This window comes from Pundamilia nyererei, unplaced genomic scaffold, assembly GCF_000239375.1.
Source record: "Pundamilia nyererei isolate P.nyererei 1_Seehausen unplaced genomic scaffold, PunNye1.0 scaffold00124, whole genome shotgun sequence".
NCBI classification, from domain to species: domain Eukaryota; kingdom Metazoa; phylum Chordata; class Actinopteri; order Cichliformes; family Cichlidae; genus Pundamilia; species Pundamilia nyererei.
The window spans coordinates 588,934-601,203 of record NW_005187525.1 but is presented as its reverse complement, the minus strand read 5'-3'; the positions used below and the strand labels follow the sequence as shown (position 1 = coordinate 601,203).

At 40.3% G+C, this 12,270-nt stretch overlaps 1 protein-coding gene across 1 annotated transcript in view; it reads right to left on the bottom strand.

Annotated features, from left to right (window-relative positions):
• Window positions 1-1,311: 1,311 nt before the first annotated feature.
• pole3 (polymerase (DNA directed), epsilon 3 (p17 subunit)) overlaps window positions 1,312-12,270 on the bottom strand; it is a 16,520-nt gene continuing 5,561 nt past the window's right edge. Inside the window, exons 2-4 of the mRNA XM_005742847.1 lie at window positions 5,216-5,301; window positions 3,106-3,224; window positions 1,312-2,247 (exon numbers count right to left, since the gene is read on the bottom strand). Of these exons, the coding sequence (XP_005742904.1) occupies window positions 2,066-2,247; window positions 3,106-3,224; window positions 5,216-5,301 (387 nt within the window). The 3' untranslated portion in view covers window positions 1,312-2,065. The remainder of the gene's footprint in view (window positions 2,248-3,105; window positions 3,225-5,215; window positions 5,302-12,270) is intronic.

Genomic DNA, 12,270 nt, shown 5'->3' with positions numbered 1-12,270 from the left:
TCACAGAGGCAAGGTCATGTTCCATCCTATTTTTAACATGCTGAGGCAACTCCACATTGAAGAAACTGAATTTTGATGCCAGCTCTGATTATCGGCCTATTTCAAAATTGTCATTTATAAGCAAATTATTAGAAATTTTTTTTAGAAAATCAGTTCAGATCTTTACTATAAAGATTAGCGATTTTTGCCCCTTTTCACTCTGGATTTCAGAGGCAGCACTCCACTGAAACCACTCCTATAATGGCCTATAATGATTTTTTTTAATGGAGGAAACTATTGACCACAAAATCCTACTTAATAGGCTTAAGGTTTTGGCTGGTGTATCTGGCAATGCCATAGACTGGTTTTCTTCCTACTTGTCTAATCGGACCATCTCTGTTAGAACCGACAGGTTCTCTAACATTGCCTCCCTACCCTGCGGGGTTCCACAAGGGCGCCATTTTTTATTCAGTGTTTTCATAAAAGACATTTACTACTGCTAGAGAGAACATGCATCAGAACAAGTTAAAGCCTTTTGTCAACCCCACAATGGAAAATAGCTGAAAACAAAAACAGGTATCACTTTAACCAGCTCCTAATTGAATCAGTTCTGCACTCAGCTTTGCAGTCTGCAGCATGACTGAAATGCAGCCAGATGCTGCCGATTTTACATTTTCACTCTTTTCTTCAATGTTTCCTGACAACCTTGCATTTAAATCCACTCCCTCGTTTCTCTACCTGGCCTGTACATCTATACTTGCCGTATTCTGAACATCTGCAGTTTCTGTCTTTCACAAAATGGTATGATCCCAGTCTGTCTTTGTATGCGATTGGCCGCATGGTGTGCCCATGTCACAGTAGAAATTGAAACATTAGACCAGATAACGTTTTTATTTTTTTCTATTGTCCAATTTTTAGCCCATGTTGTGGGCTAAAAAGTGGCTAGTGGCTGACATCCTTTAGGCTCAGAAGGTAGTGCAGGTCATCTACTAATCAGAGGGTTGGTGGAAGGTTGACCGCACACAGTCTGCATACTGAACATCTTTGTGCAAGGTATCAAGTTGCTCTCCAATGCATCCGTCAGAGTACGAATTTGCGTGAACGCTAGAAAACACTTACTTGGAAAAAAGGAGGACAAATGCATGTATGAGTGGGAGAATAAGGCAAGTTGTATAAAGTGCTTTCAGTGCTCACATAGAGCAGGAGAGCACTATACAAAAGCCAGACTATTTACCATTTGGACATGCATTACCTGGTTAGAGACAGCCCCACCTTTGCTTTTTTTAGAAGCAGCCCAAGGTACCGGTTTTATCAAGACAAAGCTTGTAAGTATGCTTTTTATACAAATTTATTAAAAATCTTAGCAACTTGTATACAAGTCTACAAAAGTATAAATGGTTCAAAAACAACAAAACAACTAGTTTCTCTAGGTATAAAACCCAACAGCAGCTCACTGTCTCAATGCAGCTCAGCTGTAGTTGTGGGATAAGCTGTAAACATGCAGTTTTGTACCCAATATTAGTGACAACTTCCGTCTCGCAGATTTAACTCCAAATGTTGCCAGAATCGGCCTTAAAGTTCCTCTATGATAACACGTGTTCCAACTCTACTTTCAGAACTTTGGCTTAGGAGACTATGCAAAGAAATCAGTGATTTCATTTCATCTTTTCAATTCTTAACAGATAAAAGGTAACAGTTTTCAATTCTATTCATTGCAATTTAATATACATTTTTTGGGGAGACGTTTGAACAAGATGACATCTTTTAAACGTTTTATTTTGTCTGAAAACCAGACATATTCCCTTCATTGTCATGTAGAAAAACTGTCACATCAGGGAGCAGAATCAAATGTGCATTTTTTTTGTTTGTTATTCTTTTATCCAAAATTGGAGGTCACATGACATATCTAGACAGGTGACTTCTTTGTGCTTTGTGTTGCATGTTTTCAGGCTAGAAGTCACCCGTTTTCAGTTCACATTTCATTATCATTTGATACATGGTGACGCTGAGCTGCACGCACACATATCCCATTTGGCCAGGAATGATCTCAGAGTATGTGACGGAGTTCTCTGTGGGGAGAATGTTATCAGTTCTCCACCTCTTCCTCCTCCTCGGCTTCATTCTCGACCTCAGGCTCCTCTTCCATGCGCTCATCGTCGTCCTCTCCTTCCTCATCTCTGCTCTTATTATTCTCTGTGTCGACCTTCTTCTCTTTATCTTTCCGTTTCTGCTCAGACACCTTCTTTCCCTTCTGTCCTTGTTTATACACTGTTGACAAATACAAACACCTGCTGTTACTTGCAGTTAATTATATTTTACTTTAGGGCTGTGATGATTTGTTGACATAATTGATGATACTGACTAAAAAAATATATATATATATACTTTTTTTTTTTAAAGGGTCAACATGTGATTTTAATGTTTAATGAGGAAATTAGCTTTCTCCAAAAGGTGGATGGGCAATAGGGTGAGGATTTCACTCATTGGTTAGGGGTTCAAGGTAGAGTTGCTACTTCTCCACATTGAAAGGAGCCCACTAAGCTCCAGATGGGCATGTCTTACCAGGAGGCGGCCCCAGCGTAGACCCGGGACACGCTGGAGAGATTACATCTATTAGTTATAGTGCATGCACCACACTACTTAGTCGCAATTTAACATCAGTGTGTTTTAAGTGTTTCCTTCTTCGTTGTCTGTCTGGGGATGTGTAAGGTTGATAATGCACAATGAGAGGTGCTGCATTGTTAAAAAGCATGATATACTATTGAAGAATGTGATAAATGGTTTAAAATGCCTCTGTTTAGAAAGTTTGGGGCAATAAATAAATATTAAAGTTAACTTACTATCAGAGTGTATATTAGCTTTAGAGTTGTCTGTTATTAGTTTTTGACATTTTCCATTAAACGTTCTCAAATTTCACTTGATATCTGAGCGTCTCTCAGTTTTAGTCTGGCGAGTTTACTTTTTCTCCCACTCATTTAGAAACTAGTCACAAAAACATCCCTAATACAAACATTAGTGTTGTTTTCACAACTTCACAAGGAAATGAATAAAAGTCCTGATGTCACTGAACTTATTGTGGACTTATTAAAATATCTTTAAAAGCTGAGAGTATTTTCAAAGTTTCACCTTCCAAAGCTTCTCTGAGGGGCTCCAGGAACCTTTCGAACTCCATCTCCTCCATTGCAGCCAAGACGTCTCCTGCATTCAGAGTTTTTCGCTTGGCCTTCATAGCAAAATTATTTGCGCTGAGGAGAAGAAGAAAAAAAAAAAAGCAGGGGGGAAACAATAAAACATTTAAACTGAAGCAGTTGTTTGATTCAGTGTTTGTGAATTAACATTCACATCATAGCATTCTTAGCTTGCTGCTGTGCTGGAAATTAGAATAAAAATTGATTTTATTGTCGTGCCAAAAGCACAACAAAATTACATGCACTCTTGATAAACTTTTATTCTATGTATAAATAAATTTTTTAAAACAGAATTTCGAATAAATGAAGTACAAAAAATATATATAAATATTAGGGGTGCAACAATACTCGTATCGATATTGAACCGTTCGATACAGTGCTTTCGGTTCAGTACGCATGTGTATCAAACAATACAAAATTTTTAATTTATTTTATCAACTTTCCTTCTGACGATGCTGTCTGTGTTGAGCGCTCAGTGGATCTGCGTTCCGACTACTCCGCCTAGGCTGCACTGTCGAGCGCAGATCCACTGAGCGCAGCGCAAGCTAGCAAGACAGAAGCTAAGCTCGTTGCAACATGGCAAATTGAACCTCCCCCACCCTCATTCAGATCTGGTGTTTGGAACTATTTTGGTTTTCATGTGAAGTATGACCCTGAAGGTAAGCGCGTCATGGACTAAAGTAAAACAGTATGTTGGATGTGCCACGCAATGCTCAATTGGTCTCACCGTCCAGCCCCACGCACGATTTGCCGCGTTATGGCGCGTTAATGTCATTTCAACGAGATTAACGCTGACAGCACTAGTGGGAACACAACAAATATGACTGCACATTTACGCCGACAGCATCCTAGTGCAAAGACAAGTGGAAGCAGACAAAAACAACAAGCACGCATGCTACAAACTTTACCCGAGTCATTTAGACAGCCGTTAGCACAGGATTCTCCTTATGGGGACCTGATATGTTTAATATGCTGCTGAGAATATAGCCCAGAAGAAGCGTATAGTATAGCTTTTATTTTGAAAGAGCCATTTCTCTGTAATAAACTCTCTTTTCCAAAGATGAGGGATTTCTCCATCAGATAGATTTTTTTATTACTTTGTTGTTTCAGCAACATTAAATTTAAAAACTGTACTTTTGAGTTAAAATATATAATTATAATTTTAATAAATGACAAATTAAAAAGGCATGAACATTTTTTGTATCGAAAAAATATCGAACCGTGACACCAAAGTATCGAACCAAACCGTGAATTTTGTGTATCGTTGCACCCCTAATAAATATATGTGCATGTATGTCGGAGTCATTATAATTTAGGGCTGGGCGATATGAGGAAAATGCAACATCGCAAATTTTTTTGTGTGTGTGGCTGTACCGCAAAACATGATATATTTCGTGATATGTCTTGAGCCCCAACACCCCCTGGGGGCAAAGGGGGTGAGCTGCAGTGTAAGCCTCAGTGAAGTCAGGTTTTTTTGTTTGTTTGTTTGTTCTTTTAAAGAAAATATCAGCATGTGTGGTCCACAGAAACCTCAGAGTCTCAGCTTCTTGCCGATAGGCGTTGTAGCTCATATGACAGCGGGTTTAAAGTTGTCTTTGGTGTGTGGGGAGACGTTCACATGCCGAGTTTAAAACAGTCTTAATTTTGCAGTGGATGACTTTTCAGCTGGTGGAATAATTTCGTGGTACTGCTACCTTTTGCGCCAATAGTTTTACGGCATGTTTTGCAAATTACTGTACTTTGACATATTTTTCTCTATATAAATACATATAAACAAGCATGCTCAGTGCATTGGGCAGTGTTGGGCAGGGGGGTTATTGATGAATTCACAGCATGTGAGAGAAAATAAAAACTGACTTAAATGCAGACAGGTTAATATTTCCATGGCAACCTATACTCGATGAATTATGTTTAAGCCATTTTAACCATCATACGTGGAAAAACTCGAGATACAGCAAGTATATTCGAAATATCGCCTGCCCCTATTATAGTTGCTAAAATAAATAAATAGTGGTCACATTATGTAAATGCGATTTATTAGTTCTTACCAGGAGGTGGCATATAACACAAACACACTGGCTGCTTGGGATATGGCTCTTCTTGCTTCTTTCGACACATTCACCCCATCTGGAAGCTGTTGAAAATAAACATTACAGAAGTGTTATCTCAAGGGTACACTACATACACATTATCAGAAAACACAGTCAGCCAACAAAGGCCCATAAGGGGTTGGCCAGTATTGCATTAAATTATTTTTTCATGAAATAACAAGCAAATGAAGCTGCACCTGGAGACGATTCCAAGTGTTGAACTTATATTTGGTGGTTGTTCACCAAAACTCAATATCAGGTCCAACATTGAGCCTGACTGATACATCAGTCAATCAGTATCAATACCAGCCAATAAAGAAACAAGGGACAAGAGTAACATCATTTAACCTGGTTATAAGAGTCGATGTTACAAAATTTGCCCACCCGAGGGCACTTGGCATCTTCCCTGTTGGCAACACCTGTTTGAAACGCCATAAACATAACCAGCTGAGTCAGGCAGAGCATAATAATTCACAACCTTTTAGTCACAGCATAACCTGCTAAGCCTGCAATAATCATTTATCTTTTCTCCAACAACACAATCATAATTATTGATAGTCTAGTTCTATAAGTACAGTGGAACCCCGACTTACGAATACCCCGTTTCACAAAAAATTCAAGTTACGAAGGCACTGAGCGGCAATGTTCAGTGCCTTTGTAACTTGACTCGGATTTCGTTACTCGGGAAATCCGCTGGCTTTGATTGGCTGAGCTTACAATGCCTTCCGAATCATGTGACAATCCCTTGGCTTCCATACTTGCGCTTCGCTGTTGCACTTGAACGACGTATTGTTGTTCTAGTTAGCAATTAGCCTATTGTTCAGCATCAGTCAAAAAGGCACGATGGGTGCTTCGACTTACGAAAGGAACGAATTAATTTTGTAAATCGGGGTTCCACTGCAGTTCTGTCTCGAACTGTGCAATTCTTATCCATGCTTCTCTGCATTGATAATGCAACACATTTCTGACTGCTTTACTTTTTCGAGTGGTGACTGAAGTTACATAAGGGCGATCGCCATTGAACATAAAAACAAACAAACAAAAACAGAACGTAATGTAGCTTACATTCACAGGTGATGATGAATATGAAAATCAAAACAACTGGAATTTATCATAAATGCTTTCAAAAAATGAAAGCATATATAGATGTCAATAACCTGCGTATGTGTACAAAGTTTTGTTGAGACTGGCCCATTAGGTTAGGAGATAATATACACAGAGACATATATGCTTACATATGCTATGCTTGTTACAGTAAGGTGTAATGATAGCAAACGTGGCCATTAGGACTCATTGTGGAGATGGAATCTATATACATTTATATCCCTCTATATAATTCCGGTACCAGATGTGCTTTCCAGTATTTGCCAAAAATGATCGGTCGGGTCAGCCGGTTTACTGATAATGAGGTTATTTGTGGTCTTATCTCCTCTTGCTTTTGAGCAGGACTGTATATCAGGCCACGACCAACATGTAAACTCATTCTTAGATGAGGGTTCCTCCTGTCACTATGGTCTATCAGCTGAGTCAAGCCGGTGAATATTCCTCCAGAGCTCAGACTGTACGGAAAATCTTCATGTAGGAAAAGAGGGAGAATGGGTGAAATTCGAAGGCGACTCAGGCACACAAACCTTAGAGACTGCTATAAGCTTAACAAGCTATAAGCTTGACTCACTTAAACATGAAATGAGGAACACTTGTGTACTGGGGCAAGGACCTGGAATTGACAGGGTTTGGTATTCCTTTTCATCTTGACCGTAAAGCAGAGATTACCCACAAGCAACTGTCTCTTAAGCAGTAAGTGGCTCTATGTTTTTATTCCAACTGCACTGAAACACAAAAATCCAGCTGTTAGTTGTAATGTTTGGGTGTGTAAAGCACTTTAAATGGGGCCCATGCCATGGAGAGCCTGTCTGAATCGGGTGACAGGTCGTTCCCTGGACCAACAAGCTGGAGACTGATTTACACACAGCGTAGTGAGGAAAACCTAAAGTGTTGGACTCCAAATTGTCTGTCTGGTGACTGGGCTCTCCGCTGTTCTCATTTATAATGTGCTTTACAAATCCTAACAGCTGGATTTTCCCATGTGAGTGCAGCTAGCTAAACAACAACATCGCTAACATAAACTAATTTAAGTCTGTTAGCCGCAAACAACCAACCCAGTAATGTCAAGTTCTGTAATGACAAGCTGATGTGTTCTAAAAACTTTAAGCACTTGTGTCTTAAATCCAGCTTCACAGGCAGCACTACATCTATGTCTGTTTTTGAGAGCAAGGCTCCATGGTGTCAATCATCTCTAATTTCAGAGGGTTAAAGCTGGTGGTCCCGATGCCATTTGTGGGCATAAATTAGGGCTGTGCGATATGACCAAAACCTCATATCCCGATATAAGAATTCTATCGTCCCGATAACGATATAAATCACAACATTTTCTGTAAATTCTGTGAATCTCAGGCAGCTCGACTTGCGTGAAGTGTTTCGAGCTGGGCGTCATGTAGCTGGAGTCGAGTGTTTTAACCGATGCATGAAACGACACATTTTTAGACATAAGTTGTAACAGCCGCCGTTTTCTTTGTGAGTATTTATTACACGGCGTGCTGCGGGGAGAAGCCTGTTCTAACGTTTGAGTCTAAGGTTTATTTTTTAGCACCTGGCGGCTCTTTTTTACTTCTCATCCGTAAATAATCTGCTCTTTCACGTGATTCAGTTTATTTTGAAAAGTCTCAACAGGATCTTGAGCTTTATTGTGAAAGGTTTATGTGGAACATAAACAAGCGGACACCCGATGCTGTTACCGTCGTTGTTGCTAACGACAACGCATAAAAACAGGCGCTTGTCCGTCCGTAGTGTGGTTATATTAAAGAGAAAGAGAGAACTTTACTACAGTGATCATCAAAACCATGAAGAAATATTGCCGTAAACAGTTTATTTTGCAACACCACGAATCAAACGATAGCGTAAAATGAAATAGACGTTTTTATATCGTCATCCGATATATATCGAACAGCCCTAGCACACATTGCATCATTATGCTGACCAGCTTAGTGCGGTCAGCATTTTATTTCCCCAAGCGGCCTCGGACCCGTGGATGTGGTGTAGACCAGCAGTTCCCAACCCCCGGGCCTCGGACCGGTACCGGTCCGTGAGTCGTTTGGTACCGGGCCGTGAGATTTGAGGCTCAGGTGTGAAATGTATAGTTTTCAGGGTTTTTGTCGGTTTTCAGCGTTATTTTGTTATCGTTTTTATCAATAACTCGGTTTTCCTGGGTCTTTTCACAGGCGTTATGAATAAATCTTTTTTTTCCCAGTACCAGTACTGGTTTTATTTTGTTGTATTTATCCGCGACACCTTAAAGGCCGGTCCGTGAAAATAATGTCGGGCATAAACCGGTCCGTGGCACAAAAAAGGTTGGAGACCGCTGGTGTAGACCACAGAAATCTTTGCACGCTTAACCGAGCCGGAGCATCTGATGTTAGAATCTACACCCTTCAAATGGCTCTACTAAATGTAAGATCTTTAGCAAACAAGACATTTGTATTAAATGACTTCCTAAAGTCCCAACAGCTGGACTTTGTTTCTGACAGAAACACGGCTTCAACCCGGTGACTCTGTAGCTTTTTCGGAACTGGTTCCTCCTGATTGCTCATTTTTCAGCCTCCCTCGGTCCTCTGGTAGGGGGGAGACTTGTTCAACGCTCGATTTCATTGCCATCACACATTACAGCACGATTCATTTTCTAGTTTTGATCTCCAGCTGTTTGAGTTACACCTGAGCTCTGCTGCGCCTTTGTGTGCCCTCATATATCGTCCTCCCAAGTTTAATAAGGATTTTATCAAAGAGTTTTCAGATTTTATGGCTGGAATTGTTCTTGAATTCGACAGTTTTTTAATCCTTGGTGATTTTAACATCCATGTCTGCTGTGACTCTAAACTTCTGGTCAAGGACTTTTTAAATATTATTGACGCTTTTAAATTGACCCAGTGGGTTACTGGTCCCATGCATGAAAAAGGTCACACACTAGACTTGGCGCTTTCCCACGGACTGTATGTGTGCGTCACGGAAATATCTGAGTTGGGAAGACACAAATGCATGGACAAGAACCTCTGCAGTGTCGCTTGACAAAACTTGTCTGATTCTGGCTATGTTCCTCAAATGATAAAAGGCGGTCTTTGTCATCTCTTTTACATGAGATTCAAAGGAGAGCAACATTTTGAACCACACACCCAGGTTTTTACCTTGTTCCTGCAATTTATGGCACTGTCATCAATTTTCAAGATGAAATTTTGGGACAAGTGCTGAAATTTGTGTGGCCCAATGACCATCAACTCTGTCTTATCAGTATTTAGGAGCAAGAAATTATCCGATAACCAGCCCTTAATTGCAGATAAACAACATTCTAGTTTAGAGACTTCAGCACAATTTCCAATGGTTAGAGGGACATAAAGCTGCAGGTCATCAGCGTAACAATGAAAGGTTACATTAAAAGAACGTAAAAGAACACCAAGAGGCAGCAGGTACATAGAAAACAGCAATGGTCCAAGTACGGACCCCGTGCCTCACTGCACAAGTCTCTGAGAGATCATTTTTCAAGCAACAGTCTGAGACCTCCCAGACAGGTAAGATCTCAGCCATGATAAAACATTTCCTATAATTCCAATAAAATGTTCAAGCCTATCCAATAAAATCCAGTGATCCACAGTGTCAAACGCAGCACTTAGATCCAGCAGTAATAAAACTGAAGTGCGATCATTGTCTGCATTAACCAGCAGATCATTTACCACTTTGACTAAAGCTGTTTCTGTGGAGTGATTTGGTCTAAAAGCAGACTGACATGGTTCAAACAGATTGTTAGTTGACAGATGCTCAGTGAGCTGCTTAAAAACCACTTTTTCAAAGATTTTAGATAAAAAAGACAGATGTGAGATGGGTCTATAGTTTGCGACCATGTCAACATCCAGTCCAGGCTTTTTCAAGATCGGCACTACCACAGCCGATTTAAAACATTCAGGAAAGACTCCAGTCGTCAATGAAGTATTTAAAAGAAACAGAATGTAGGGTCGTAATGCTGACCACAGTTCCTTTATAACCCAGGCTGGTAGAGGATCCAAAGAACAGGTTGTACATCGAACTGCTTTTACAACCTTAGTTAATCCAGACAGAGAAATAACCTTGAAGTCAGAGAACAGTTTATCAGCACCAACAGGCAAAGCAGCTGAGTAGTCTAATGAACACCTAGAGTGAGTAATACGATTTCTAAGTGTTTCAGCCCTGTCTCTGAAAAATGTAAGAAAGTCATAAGCTATCAAATTAGAACAGCAGAGAGTTGACTTACTCTCTTTAATTTGCACACTGTTGAAAATGAGTTTTGAGTTAGGTTTATGGCTCATGATGAGATTTGAGAAATAATTTGCTTTCGCTGTCAACATCGCTGATTGAAGAGAAGACAATGAGTCCTTCCAAGCCTGGAGAAATACTTCTAGTCTGGAAGATCTCCAGTGACGCTCGGCTTTTCTGCAATTTCTTCTCAAGTTCAAGAGCTCCTCAATTAACCAAGGCTTAGGGTTCCTTTTTTGACATTTCAACTTCCTTACAGGAGCAACACAGTCCAGTAGTTCAAGAAGTGCATTATTAAGATTCGCAGTCAAGGTGTCCACACATAACTCCTGGGTAAAAATAGGATCCAACACATCAGGTAGATGTAATTTAACTCCAAGCAATGTTTTGGGGCTAATATTACGAGATGATCTGAGGGGCAATCTTCCCCTCTCAGAAGCTGGAGATTTAGGGATTAAAATATCAAATAAAATTGCGGAGTGGTCTAGAATAGGTAAAACACAATTTTCAGTCATTGATACATTCAGCCCGTAGCCCAAGACAAGGTCTAGAGTGTGGCCCTTGCATGTTGGCCCAGACACAAATTGTGTGAAGTTTAAGAGAGCTAATTTAACTCTCTGTCCATCCGTGGCAGCAGGCAGTATTTGTAGGTTGTTCATATTTGCTCCACCTCCCCTCGTATCCCGTCAGCATGGCGACCAATAAAGCAGCCTCAGGTGAGCGTGCTCCGATGACGTCGGGTAAATAGGAAGAAGGCAGCGCTGTTTGAGGCCAAAATAAAGTCCTAAACAGCCACGGTCACCGATGGTAAGGACCCACCGCATCCAATTTCTGACCCGAACACGCTTCCCAGAGCGTGTGCCGCGCATTCGTCCACTTCTCTAGCGCTTCTGTTTCGAAGGATTCCAGGGGGGATCACGGCGATACAGTTCCCCCGGTACCGACGCCAGAGGCGGTGGGAGTCCTCCACATCGCTCGCTAACGCTGGAGAGCTTCAATAGGGAGTCATGGATATTAACCCTTTAAAGCCGGTCGGAGCGAGCACGCTCCGTTTTGCGTAACTATTTTTAAATCACTGTAGAACCGTTTTTCGTTTTTCCTGCAGTATATAAAGATTGGTGTATCTCAAAAATAAAACTATGAAGACACTCAAAATAAATTTGCTGTTGTTGTAAACTGTTTTTTGCAACTTTTTTGTATTTAAAGTTTTGAGGAATAAACCTCTTAAATTTCTCCAAGCAGAAATATATGTAAAAAAACAAAACCGATTTTCAATTTTTTTGTAGTTTATTGCAACTTTTTTGCAATTTATGTAGTTACTATGGACATAATGCATACATATTATTAAAATATGGGCTATAACAGTTGTATTGATGTATAGCAATTTGAAATGCTCCCAAAAATGGCACTACAACATGTAAAAATATAAAGTAAGCTCTGGGGGCCTTGGTTCTATGGTAGGTCTTAAAGGGTTAAGCAGCGTCTGTCGCTCATATACAGTGGGGCAAAAAAGTATTTAGTCAGCCACCGATTGTGCAAGTTCCCCCACTTAAAATGATGACAGAGGTCAGTAATTTGAACCAGAGGTACACTTCAACTGTGAGAGACAGAATGTGAAAAAAAAATCCATGAATCCACATGGTAGGATTTGTAAAGAATTTATTTGTAAATTAGGGTGG